The sequence below is a fragment of the Chiloscyllium punctatum genome, chromosome 11, assembly GCF_047496795.1.
Source record: "Chiloscyllium punctatum isolate Juve2018m chromosome 11, sChiPun1.3, whole genome shotgun sequence".
NCBI classification, from domain to species: Eukaryota; Metazoa; Chordata; class Chondrichthyes; order Orectolobiformes; family Hemiscylliidae; genus Chiloscyllium; species Chiloscyllium punctatum.
In genome coordinates, this window is record NC_092749.1 from 115,019,846 (window position 1) to 115,033,802 (window position 13,957).

General features: G+C 41.3%; 1 protein-coding gene across 5 annotated transcripts in view; it reads right to left on the reverse strand.

Moving 5' to 3' along the window:
• Nucleotides 1-13,957, reverse strand: part of ugp2b (UDP-glucose pyrophosphorylase 2b) — a 66,717-nt gene that overhangs the window by 12,578 nt on the left and 40,182 nt on the right. For all 5 annotated transcript variants that reach the window (XM_072581580.1, XM_072581581.1, XM_072581579.1 and 2 more), the window contains 3 exons: nucleotides 12,882-13,015; nucleotides 11,511-11,808; nucleotides 2,810-3,007 (listed from right to left, as the gene is read on the reverse strand). In XM_072581580.1, the coding sequence (XP_072437681.1) occupies nucleotides 2,810-3,007; nucleotides 11,511-11,808; nucleotides 12,882-13,015 (630 nt within the window). The remainder of the gene's footprint in view (nucleotides 1-2,809; nucleotides 3,008-11,510; nucleotides 11,809-12,881; nucleotides 13,016-13,957) is intronic.

Sequence of the window (13,957 nt, forward strand, 5' to 3'; positions counted from 1 at the left end):
CAGGGTTGGAGGATTTGAGCTATAGGGAGAGGTCAAATAGACCGGGGCTGTTTTCCCTGGAGTGTCGGAGGCTGAGGGGTGACCTTATGGAGGTTTATCAAATTATGAGGGGCATGGATAGGATTAATAAAGTCTCTTCCCTGGGGTGGAAGAGTCCAAAACTAGACGGCATAGGTTTAGGGTGAGAGGGGAAAGATATAAAAGAGACCTAAGGGGCAACTTTTTCACACAGAGTGTGGTACTTGTATTGACTGAGCTGCCAGAGTATGTGGTGGACGCTGGTCCAATTGCAACATTTAAAAGGCATCTGGATGGGTATATGAATAGGAAGGGTTTGGAGGGATATGGGCCAGGTGCTGGCAGGTGGGACTAGATTGGGTTGGGATATCTGGTCGGCATGGACGGGTTGGACCGAAGGGTCGGGTTCCGTGCTGTACATCTCTATGACTCTAATTCTATCGTACAGGTAGTTCTCCTATAATGCCGTAGTTGCATTTTAGCGAAACATCCTTAATAGAAATAATGGGGCCCATGAGAAAAGTGAGGTAAAGGACAGAACAGAAAAAAATTACTCATGATCACTCAAACATTACCCAGAATTCTACCATAAAAGTATATCACAGCCCAAATGGGGGTATAAATTATATTCATCAACGAAACAGAATTAAACACAGTATACTTACAAAATATTGTTAATGCAGGGACAGAGGGTCATCATGGTGCATAAGGTAGACTCCCTCATTCCTGTTAAGCGAGCTATATCACATATTCTCTCCTTATGCTCAAAAGGTTTTATAATATCTAGCTTTTCTTCCAGTGTTATAGCCTCTCTTTTGTGTTCACCACCTGCAATTTTACCACCAGGATGCTTCTTGCTAACATTCTTGTCACTATGCCCTTCCATTTTTCTTAAAAAACACAGGGATAATCTAGGAGTAGTGTACCTCTCAATGTATCTTTCTCAGTAGCCCTCACAAAAAGCTGCTCTGTCGGCAGCTCACATCACACATGCACAGAACAGTGTGGAGAATTCAGCACATGTGCAGAACCAAACGTGTGAAACAATCACCACTGGAATTGTGCTGTTACAGAGGTAAATGCTCTCGAAAGTATCATTCCTTAATTCCTCAGCAATATTATAAGCAAATCACACTGCTTGAATGCGCGTTATTCCAAGAACTACCTGCATTATTGTTACTCTTCCCAAAGAGGCCGCTTAAACTAGAGTGCCAATTATTCCGTTTTCATTACACAATCATCAGTCTAGCATGCAGTGTTCTCTAGTTGGTTCCTCAATGTAAATGAGCCAGAAAACCAAAGATAACATCCTATGAACACCAAAACATCTAGAAGGATTTCAGTCAATGAATTACTTTGAGAATATTCATTGTGATACAGCAGGATACCAGAAACAGAGATAAATGATAGTTAGTTGGTATTTGGTGTGTTTTTTTTTAAATTGCAGAATGTGACAGTCAGGACAATCACCCTACGATCTGTATGTTCTTGTTTGTTGTAAGCTGCCTGTACTGCTTACACAATAAACATTTTCATTGCACAGGTACACAATCCTTTATCTGAAATGCTCAGGACCAGCTGGTCTTTGGAATTTGGAAGTTTTTGAATTTCAGAATAAGTGATAGTTTAATGGTGAAATATTTAAAGAGTCTTACCGAACAGCAGACTCACTGAGTACTATGGGCTCGGAGACAGAATTGAGGCTTGCCAGTGCAGGGCCATGCCACATCTGAGTGACATGCATCAAGTTGGGTTAACTGTTCGCATGCCAAACAACCTTGTTAATGAGATACAAACTTCACAAAAAAACCTTCACATTTTGGAGCTTTTCAGATAAAGGGTTGTCTATCTATACTTGTGTACATGTGACAATGAATCAAATCAACTGGGAAAACTCTTCTGCCCCTCAAGTCTTTTACATTCACCTTATTCTGACATCTCACCAGAAAAACAGCACCTCCCTCAGTACTGTTCAGAAGGGTGGTAAATACTAACGTCCTGGTGAGGGTTTCAATGCATAACTGGTCATGATGGAAGATAAGTTCACTAGCAATAAACCAAAATAAGATGTGACTATAAATCAGTCCAACCCAAAGTCAGCATTTATTAATTGACTGAAACAGTTACTTCATTCTGTCACAATGTTACTGTAACATTACAAAATGGCTTAAAATATTAAAAGTAATAGAATTTCAAAGTAGAAAATTAGGGTAAGTTATGTAGAAGCTATTAAAGAACACTACAATGAAAAGATTACTATGAAATCTTGGTGTTTAGTTGTATTAATCTGGATGGTAGCAGTGAGGGATCCGGGGCAGTACCAAATCTGGCAAAAGATGCTAAGTCATTGATATTGACACCATAGGAAAATGGCCCTTCAGCCCATGAATCAGCACCAATCAGAAACAAGCACCTAACTACTTTAATTCGAGCAAGTGTGTACCTAAATCTTTCTTTAATGTTGGGGGTTTCTGCCTCTACACGCATTTTTTTTTCTAAATTAACCGACAACTTTCTTCAACATTTTAGCAGAATATTTTAAGATCCATACTGCAATTTGGCAAAATAAGTGGTGTTCAGCGTTACAGTGCAAAAGGCTTTCCCAACCAACACCATTTAATAAGTTATTGATTTAACCCATGCTTGCGAGATATCTCAGTAAATAAAGTGGCTAACACCATCTTACTGTAAGTTCACATGATACAATTTTAAAAATCAGTGGATGTCACATCAATGCAAGTTTTTTATTAAAGAAAGGACTTACATACAAGAATATTTTAAATGATATTACCTTCGGATTTAAAATGATTTCCATGTTAATGGCATTTTCCTTTTGTAGCCTTTCAATTGCAGCTAAAGAAATCCATAGATTATTGGTGTTGAAGATCTTGAACTTGGTGACTGATTTAAATTCATCCACATGTGCTTTTGGCACTTGAGCTATTTCCAACAGTCGGAGTTTACCATCATACTGAATAAGGGTGCCTCCCTGTGGAACAAAGACTTGATCAGAATCATGGCACTTATGCAGAACACTGACAATTCAAGTTATATTCTTCCTATTCTTCAAGAGCACAAAACACCAATTCCATAAAAATATAACTGACAAACTCAATGCAATAGGAGAGCAAGCATGAATCAAAATGAATGTTGAGATTGCTGCAACTCTCCAGCATGATTGAGAAACGCAACATTGCCTTGCTTATTTCAAAGCAGTTAAGATTACATTTTGACTCTGCAAGATGACGGTGATTCTGTAGAACTGCTGTGGACAGCTCTGCCTAACAGCCAAGGCATACTGGTGTTTTTTGCCATCCCTGACCAACTTATTAGTTTATTAGTTTAAAACCTTACAGGACACATATTTGTTAATATTTGGGAGTGGGAAGTATGCCAAAGGGAAAAGGAGCAAGCAAACAGCAGCAGGGAGGACACTCCCCTACAGCACCTACAACACCAGAGACTGCAGCAGCAGCAGCCTCTCCTGAACCCAACAGGGACCTGACAGACTCACAGGAATTGGCTGCGGCGATGCCTTGAAAGTTGCGGCTGTGATTGAGGAAATCCGTGGGGAGATTCGTGCCCAGGTCCAACTTATCACATCCATGCTGCAGAAGCACAAGCAGGAGATCCAGGGCCTCGGGGAGCGGCTGGAGGAGGTGGAGGGTCAGACTAAGGCCTCAGAAGTTGCAATGGAGTCCTCATCCAGTCGGATCCAGGTGCTGGAGCGAGAGGTACGGGCCTTGTGAGACCATATCGACGACCTCGAAAATCGAGGGCGGAGGATAAATCTCTGAATTGTCGGGGTCCCTGAAGGTGAGGAAGGTGAGCAGCCAGTCAGCTTCTTTGAAAGCTGGCTGCCAAAGCTTTTGGGCCTTCACATCGAGTCCAGCAGGCTTCAGATTGAAAGGGCTTATCGGGTTACAGTGCACAGGTCAGGCCCAGTGCAGTGCCCCCGCTTGGTCCTAGTACACTTCCATTCATATAAAAGGACAAGCAATAAGGGATAGAAGCTTCTAGATTACTGGGAAATTACCCGCAGGCACTGCTGTACAAGGGGTCAAAAATCATGTTTTTCCAGGATTTCTGTGCTGAGGAACCTGGGTGTCCAGGACTCCATGAGATACCCCGCAGTGCTCCATTTCAGCTACGAGGACTCAGTTTATACATTTGACTCAGCAGATAAAGCTAAAAACTTTGTAGACATTTTAAAATAGATGGATTGACCTGAAGAATACAGTTAATGTTTGTTCTCTTTTCCTTCTTTCCCCACATTTTCCCTTTTTTTATTCCTTTCTTTCTCCCTGATAATTTCTTTTATAGGAAAGGGGAGAAAAAACCTTGGAATAAGTTGTTCCTTTTTTTTAATAACTGGATTTTCTAATGGGAAATTTTGTGAATGTTCTTTGTTGTCTACCCCACTTTTTATTTGTTCTGTTTCTCTTTTAGTCACAAGTAGTAGCGACATGAAACCAGGGATGGGTGGAGGGCTCATCCTGACTTTGTCTTTTTTCTGTTTCTTTTTCTTTTGTTTTTTTTTCTGGCCTAAGGCTGGGCACAGTCCAGATTTGAAGGAGCTGTGAAGGAGAAGATGGGAAGGTTGAGTGCCCTATATGAGCAGGGTGAAAGAGTCATCCATTCAAGAATACTTGGTTTTCTTCATAGTTTTTGGGTAATCATAGTTGTTTATATTTATGATAGAGTAGTTTTTGTATATATAGTTCTTCGACTCAGTTTTTATTTTATTTGTGCTCGGTGCTTTGTAAGCAGGGTTCTCCCTCCCAGGGGTTCAAGCGTCTCTGAAAGGGGATATGGCGAAGTGTCTTATTACATGGTGCACCTGGAACATTAAGGGAAGTCATTTGCCTGTTAAAAGGAAAAAAAGTGCTTTCTAGCCTTAAGAGGGAAAGGGTTGATATCGCTTTGTTGCAGGAAACCCATCTTGATGGGGAACACCTGAAATTACAACAGGGGGTTATCACTGGGTATTCTTTTCATCCTTTACTACTAAAAGTAGGGAAGTGACGGTACTTATCCAGAAAAATCTTCCATTCACATTATTAGAGCAGGTGAAAGATGAGTAGGGATGGTTTGTGATACTTAAAGCCCTAATACATGGGGAGGAATATGGCATTTTAAATGTCTACTGTCCTCCGGCGCATCTCCTCAAATTTTTGATTAGTGCTTTCTCTAAGTTGAGTGCTTTTGGAACACGGCACATTATTATAGGGAGGGGATTTTAATTGTCTTTTGGATCTGACAGTGGACAGGATGCCTTGTGGGCCCCCAACTATTTCTTCGCAGGCCAAGCAGGTGACTGACCTATGCGGGGAGATGGGGCTGGTGGATATTTGGAGATGTTTTCACCCTACTGGCAGGGACTTCACCTTTTTTTCAAACCCACATAAATGTTACACGGGAATAGACCTTTTTCTAGCTCCCTTGGCCCTCCTTGGTTAGATTATGGGTTGTAGAATTGGGAATATAAACTATCTCTGATCACGCGGCGGTATATTTGGAGGTTAAGGCCAAGAGTGAAGGGCTAGGTTTGCAACACTGGTGTTTGGACCTTTTCCTCCTTAAGGATTCCAAATTTGTGGAATACGTTTTGAAGGAGTTTCAGGAATTCTTGATTATCAACTCAGGCACGGCTAGTAGTCCGTCCATGCTATGGGAGACTGCGAAGGCCTTTGCTAGGGGATTAGCTATTTCCTATTCGGCTAGCTGGAAATGACAGAAGGAGGAACAGCAGTGTCTACTTGAGACACAGGTGAAAGCCACCGAAGGAGCACATTTTGCGCGGCCTTCAGTGACTAAGCTACAGCGGATCACAGCCCTCAGGGCTGCTCCGAATTCAATACTGACACAAAACACAAAGAAAGAACTTGCTTTTGCTAGACAAAGGCTGTTCGAATATGGGGATAGGCCAGGGAAGTATTCAGCGACCTGACTAGGAAAAAGCGTGCTCCCCAATCCATTACTGCAATCCGAGACAGTGCCAGGGTGCTTACATACGATGCTAAAAAGATTAATGATGCTTTTCGGAGCTTTTACTCGAATTGTATCAGTCTGAAGGTTGTGAGGACAGGAGGGCTAAAATGGAGACCTTTTTTAAGAACCTGGACCTCCCAGGGGTAACCTTGGAACAGGCCTCTCTCCTTAATGCCCCCTTGACAGTTCAGGAAATACAGGAGGCAACTAGGCAACATCAGAGTGGAAGAGCACCTGGCCCTGACGGTCTCCTGGGTGAGTTTTAAATGGAGTTTATAGGGATTCTGTCAGGGCCGATGTTGGAGATATACAATCACTCCTATATGCATGAATGCCTACCACCATCCTTGAGAGAAGCTAATATTTCCTTAATTCTTAAGAAGGGGAAGGTCTCAAGATTAGAAGAGTAAGAGGACATCTAATTACAAGCAAAGGGGATTGACAAAAGTAGACAAAGTGAATGGTCCCCTTCATGGGACAATACAGACCAAGAGTTTTAGGCTAAGGGGTGACAAATTTAAAGTAGAGAAGAGAAGCTACTTTCTCTTAAAAGATCACGAGTCTACAGAAATCAGCACCCAAGTATACTGGATACCAGGCCACTTAGTCAGAGTTACAGTTATACAGCATGGAAACAGACATTTCAGTCCAACTCGCCCATGCAGATCAGATATCCTGAACTGATCTAATCCTATTTGCTAACATTTGGCCCATATCCCTCCCAACCCTTCTTATTCATGTATCTATCCAAATGCCTTTTAAATTGTTGTAACTGTTACCTCCACCACATTCTATGGCAGCTTCTTCCATATATGTACCACCTTCTGCATGAAACTGTTGTCCTTTACGCCCCTTTTAAATATTTCCTCTCTCATCTTAAACCTATGCCTTCTAGTTTTGGACTCCCGCCATCCTGGGGAAAAGACTTAGCTACTCTCCCTAAATCATGCCCTTCACGATTTTGTGAACTTCTATGAAGATCACCCCTCAGCCTCCGGAGCTCCAGGGATAAAATCCCCAGTATGCTCAGACTCTCCCTTTAGCTCAAACCCTCCAACCCTGGTAACATCCTCATAAATCTTTTCTAAACCTGCCAAGTTTAACATCTTTCCTATAGAAGGGAAACCAGAATTGAGCATAGTATTCTAAAAGTAACCTAACCAATGTGCTGAACAGCTACAGCATGATAACCCAACTTCCATACTCAATGCACTGACCAATGAAGGCTAGCATTCTAAATGCTTTTTTCACCATCCATCAAACTGTAACTTTCAAGGAACTATGGACCTGCACCCCTAGGTCTCTCTGTTCGGCAACACACCCCAGGGCGCTACCATTAACTGTATAAGTCCTTCCCACCTTAAATTTATTTAAATTAAGCACCATCTGCCACTCCTCAGCCCATCTGATCAAGGTCCTGTAGTACAGAGGGAACTTTCTTCACCACACCTTCAATTTGTGTGTCATCTGCAAACTTACTCACCATACATCCTATATTCACTTCCAAATCATTTATATAAAATGACAAAAAGCAATGGACTCAGCACTGATTGTTGTAACACACTGCTAGTCACAGGCCTCCAATCTGAAGAACAACCCTCCACCACCACTCTGACTCCTAGCTTCAAGCCAATTTTGTATCCAGTTGGCTAGCTCTTCCTGGATTCCACGTGATCTAACCTTGTTAACCAGTCTATCATGTTGAACCTTGTCGAACAATTTACTGAAGTCCTTAAAGAAAACGTCCACTGCTCTGTCTTTAATCTTCTCAGTCACTTCTTCAAAATATAATATGGGTTTGGAAGGTGCTGCCTCAGGATGGTTGGCAAATTCCTGCACTGCATCTTGTAGACAGTCACACTGCTGCTACTTGATGCCAATGGAGGAGGCTGTAGATATGGTGCCAATTAAGCAGACTGCTTTATCCTGGATAAGGTCAATCTTCTGGAGTCCTGTTAGAGCTATACCCATCGAAGCAAGTGGGTAGCAATCCATCAAAACAGATTTGTACCTTGTAGATGACAGTCAGGCTATGAGAGTCAGGTGTGGAATTATTTGCTGCAGTATTCCTAGTCTCTGACTTAGAGCATAGACTTGGATTTTTTAATATTTATACAGCTACTCCAGTTGAATTTCTGATTAACGGTAACCCCCAGGATGTTGATAGTGGGGGATTCAGTGAAGGTAACATCGTCAAATGCAAAGGATGGTGGTTAGATTGTCTTTTATGGGAAAGTGGTCATTATCTTGGATATTATCCAGGTTTTGTTACATTTTGACATGGACTACTTCAGTATCAGAGGAGTCAAAATGTGCAATGTTCAGCAATAATCATTAATGAACATTCCCACTTCTGACCTTATGATGGAGGATTTGTCATTGATAAAGCAGCTGAAGGTAGTTGTGTCTTGCACACTATCCTCTCAAACTCCTGCATAAATCTCCTTGAGCTCACATGACTTATCTCCAACAACTGCAACTATCTTCCTTTGTGCCAGGATGCATCTTGAACCATTAGAATTTTCTCTGGATTTCCATTAATTCCAGTTTTGCCAGAGCTTTTTGATATCATATTCAGTGAAATGTAATCTTGATGTCAAGAGCTGTCACTCTCACCTCACCTTCTAGAAGTCAGCTCTTTTGTCCATGTTTCAACTAAGGCTGTATGAGGTATAATGTAATGTAAACCTTTTAAAATTATAAAACCTTCATTCATCATGAACCACACTTTTGCTGCTAGACACCTGAAGTTAAATCCTTTTAGACCATGCCTATATTTTTTTCTTTGTCAAGTGTTTTATTTCAACCACACACCATAAAATCCAGCTAACACCTGGATGACCATACTTTATATATTTAAATCCTTTATTTTGAAACATAGCCCAACAGACTGATTGGTAGCACGTTGGCTCAGTGGTTAACACTGCTGCCTTACATCACTGGGGACCCAAGTCCGATTCCAGCTGTGGACAACTGTGTGTGGAGTTGGTACATTCTCCCGTCTTGGCACACGTTTTCTCCGGTGCTCCAGTTTCATCCCACAGCCCAAAGATGCACACATTAGGTGGATTGGCCAGGCTAAATTCGCGATTACAGGGATAGGATACGGTCTGGGTGAGATGCTCTTCAGAGGTTGGTGCAGACTCTATGGGCAAAATGGCCTATTTCTGCACCATCAGGATCCTATGATTCTATAGCATACCTCTGGGATGAGCAGGACTTGAATCCATATCCCTAGCTCAGAGGTAGGGCAGCAAGTACTGTACCACAAGAATCCTGAACAATTTACAAGCATAACCTATCAGGGGCCCTCTGGGTTATTTAAATATTTTCTAAACAACCTGTGTGCCCACAACATATATCCAGACAGGTAGGACTTTAACCCAGGCCTTCTGGCTTAGAAACAAATACCACTGTGCCACAAGAGCCCTTCAAGAATGCCTACAATTAACTAACTAGCTCACAACATGTGCTTGTTTGGTTACCTTTAAACCCGAGATATTTAGCATTCTATTAACAGAATTAGAAACTAACAACCACCATCACCTACAAGGAAGGAGAACAGCAGATGTATGGGAATGTCACTGCCCGTCCAAGCCACTCACCATCCTGACTTGGAAATATATCACTGTTCCTTCACTGTATCGGAGTCAAAACCCTGAAACTCCGTCCTAACAGCAATGTGGGTCTACGCAACTTGGACTGCAATGGGTTCAACGCAGCTCACCAACATCTTCTCCAGGATAGTTAGGGATGGGCAGTAAATGTTTAGCTAGTGATGCCAAATCCCACGAAATAAAACACTGGAGCCCCAATGAATTTCATAGTGATTGAATATACAGATCATGTATTAATGGCAGTATACTGCACTAGAGCACTGCAATATTATAGTGACTCAGTCTTTAAAGTACAGGTCATTCTCCTAGAACGCACATTGCATCAATGCAATTTGGCCATAATGTGACCAGTGAACTGGGGAACGAATTTTATTAAAATGCGAACTTCCGTTAGCTATTATGCAATTCCATCCCTAGTTACGTTAAGTCCACGCTAGGCGTTTACTTCAGGTCATGATCTTTTTGTTGATGTTTGAGGATGTTTGTAGAAAGTATTGCCAAGTAAAGATTTGGATTTCAGATTCTCCTCTTTTTGAGCAATGCACCAAGCCATCCTCCCAATGTTGGTGAGCTTTCTGAAAACATCAAAGTGCTATTTCTACCTCCAAACACAACCTCTCATTCAAACCAGGGACCAGGCTGTAATAGCAGCTTTTAATGCTTATTATTTAAGGCGCACATTCAGGAAGCTGATTGTAGCTACTGAGAAGGATAATGAGGACAGTGTTCTTGAATTATAGAAGAGTTTTAACATCAAGAATGCTATCGACATCATTGTGGAGGCCTGGGGTGATGTCAATAAAGACCACTTGCATGCAGTTTGGCAGAAGTTTCTCCCAGATTTTCTTCAAGATTTTAAAGGTGTTGAACCATCAGAGGAGCTTCCAGCTCTTCTTGCAAAACAAGTTGGGTTTGAAGTGGAGACAGATCAACAGTTATTTGTTGCTGCGGGGGAAATTCAAACTTACAATAAAGATAATGTCCAGGATGCAACGCCATGAGAACTTTCCACTTCTCTTTTGTCTTCATTCCAGTGTGAAGGCGAGAAGCAATTGCAGCTCTTAGAAGACAATGACTACAATGCAAAACAATGCAGTTTGTGGCATAAAGTCTTATCTGGCACCCTACAAACAGCTTCTTCACGAAAGAAGGTGGCAAAGCAGCAAAAACTAGATGTCTTCTTTAAGCCAACCCCCAAGAAAAAAAACAGTCTGGAGGACAAGAACCACAGCCATCTACTTCTGAATTAAATATTTTATCTTGTTGTGACCCTGCACACAGAACTGCACCTGAAAGTAATGATGCTGATGATGACCCTCAGCTTGATCTTAATTCAGCAAGCTCAAACCCCTTAGAGTGTTAAATTTATTGTATTATTTCATTAAAAATATAATTTTAACATTTACTTAGACCACACTATAGTTTGTGTTGGACTAACTACTATTTTTGTTTTGGTTTATACTGATATTTTTGGTGGTTTGCCCCTACCCTAGTTTTCCCATAGTCCCTGTTATTTCAATTGCGCAATTTTCTATAACACCAAGTTACACAAGAATGCAACTATTGTTATAGCAGAACAGACTATATGAATACTTTGTTGTCTGGAATACACTCAGACTAAATTATGTTTATTTAACCTCCATCTCCATGACAGTCAACAGGATATGACTAACGAGTGCATTGATGAGTGTACCTTACTAGCAACTAATGCTGGACAGGATCTTGCCTCATCCTTATTCTGAGCAATCCCTTGTTCATTAATGGGTAAGCAATACCATAACTGATCAGGAATTGTACAAAAAAAGCATTAATAATGTAGATTTGCACATCAGAAGCATCAGTTTGATTCCAAGCAATCTTTACATTATAACACTAGCAAATTACCTTAACGTCTGCTCTTGTCTTGTCAGTTACTTCCATAAGAAATTCACACCGTCTTCCATTTGGTGGATTCAAAAGGTGGCGAAGAATGTTAAGGTCAACTGTTGCTCCCAGATTATCGATATTAGATACAAAAACATATTCTTTGCCCTCTTGTAAAAAGGTCTGCAACAATCCAGAGTTGTAAAAACTCGCATAGATATCTCCATGACCTGGTGGATACCAGGCCTCAGCATTGTCCCCAGACAGAGATAATCCCTTGGCTATTGGAAGCAATGACTCTTTATCAATCCGTGGATACCTGAGGAGCAAATCAGAAAAGAAGACCTTGTACTGAAAGGAAGGGAAAAGAGGAGAGAGCCAGACTGACAGAGAGCCAGACAAATCTCCCAGAATTTGCAATACTTAAGTTATACGAAATTCATTATTGTACCAGCTATAATTGGGCAAAAATTGAACTATATATGCACTGGTTGACAAAACCATAGATGGAGAGACAGAAATGTAGCTAGAAAGAGAAATTGTGAGTTAGAGGACAAGCATACACCCTGCCTCCTCTCAAAACCTTCCACAACCAAGAGTTGTTTTTAGAAAAGAGACTAATCTGTCTTTGATATTGGCTTGGAGAGTCTCTTTCAAACTGCCCCGCTCCCAGTCAGTGGCAAAACAGAAACTAATGGCCCAAAAACTGTTGCAAGGCAACCTTCCATGATCACGCTACAGCCATGAGGAAAAGGAAGGAGGAAAAATATAACTTTCTTACAGAGCACGTGTGACTTTATCAAGTGCCATATTGCTACCAAGGCAGGGGACAAAACCAGATTTGGAAGGATTTAACCAAGGGGTTCCAGAGAGAGATAAATTTGAGGCGCAACAACACAGCCAAGCACGTTGGAGAGGAAAGGAGGATGGGATGGAAGTTTACAAGGATAGATGGGTTTTCAGAGGAGGAGAAATTATGAATAATGTCAACTAAGATGGGGGTGGGGTAAAAGTCAAGACTAGGTTCAGCAAGGATAGGGTCAAGGGAGCAGATAATGAGTCACATGTACAAGAGAGCACAAAAGGAAATAGTAGAGAAAGAGAAAGATAAAAATTATGGACTAGGGCAGGAGGAAGCCTTAGAGACAGCTACTGGCTACGAGAATGAAGGAAGCTGTCAGATTGGATGGTCTCAATATAAAGGCATGCACAAACTGTGTAAGATTAGCTCCTTGCAATGTTTTTCTCACTGTTGTGTTGAGTCAGAATGGTACAGACACTGTATTTATACTGCTCCCATTGTAGACTGATCTAAAGGCGGAAAATTGATTAGTTGAACCGAAGTCTGTTCTTATTTTGGAGGTGACAGCAAGTGTTGATGCCAAGACTTACCTGCTTTGATTAAAAGTATGGATTTTCACACGAGACTGCCGATACTTCTGTAATATCTTCTTTGTATCCTCATCGGTGTTGAATGAATTCATCAAGACCAGGGGGACATCAGCACCATATGTCCTGTTCAAATGCTAGCAAATCAAGTTTGATTCACATTTGTTAGGAAGTTCACATTCAAATTTTAATTACTATTTGTGATAATATTTTATTGATATTAACACTTCCGAAATGTGTATAGGTAAGCTAACCTTTCATTATTAGAATTTGAACTACAGTAATCCAATTACCATAGCGGTTGCTTATTTTATAATGTTTTACTTTTCCTTTCGTTCGAGCATTTTTATCCAAATGATCCAAACAAAATAGTATTCCAACTATGGTCTCAAAGACCAGGTATAAAACAAGCAGACGATGAGAGAAAGGAGGAGATTTTAGCAAAGAAAAAGCGTGATCTCAGCAGTGGGGAGGCAGAGAAGTTTCAAGAAGGTAACCCCAAGCACAGCATGGAGTCTGGGGAGGGGATGATGCACAAAAGGCTAGAGGTGAAAAAAAGATTGACTCAACTCCATAAGAACTAGGAGCAGGTCACCTGGACCTTTGAGCCCACTCCGTCATTCAATAGGATCATGGCTGATCTTTTCGTGGCCTCAACTCCACTTACCCGTCCTCTCACCATAACTCTTCATTCCTTTACTGTTCAAAAAAACCTGTTTTATAAATATTTGAGGAAGTCTCAATCAATTCACTGGGCAGGAAATTCCATAGATTCACAACCCTCTGAGTGAAGAAGTTCCTTCTGGATTCAGTCCTAAATCTGCTCCCTCTAATCCTGAGGCTATGCCCTCTTGTCCTAGTTTTCCCCACGAATGGGAGCATCCTCTCTACTTCTATCTTATCTATTCCCTTCATAACTTGAAATGTTTCTATAAGATTTCCCCCCCCCGGACCTCCCCATTTTTCTAAATTCCAATGAATGTAATCCCAGTCTACTCAGTCTCTCCTCATAGACCAACCCCTTCAACTCCAGAATCAACCTAGTGAACCTCTTCTGCACCCCTTCCAGTGTCAGTACA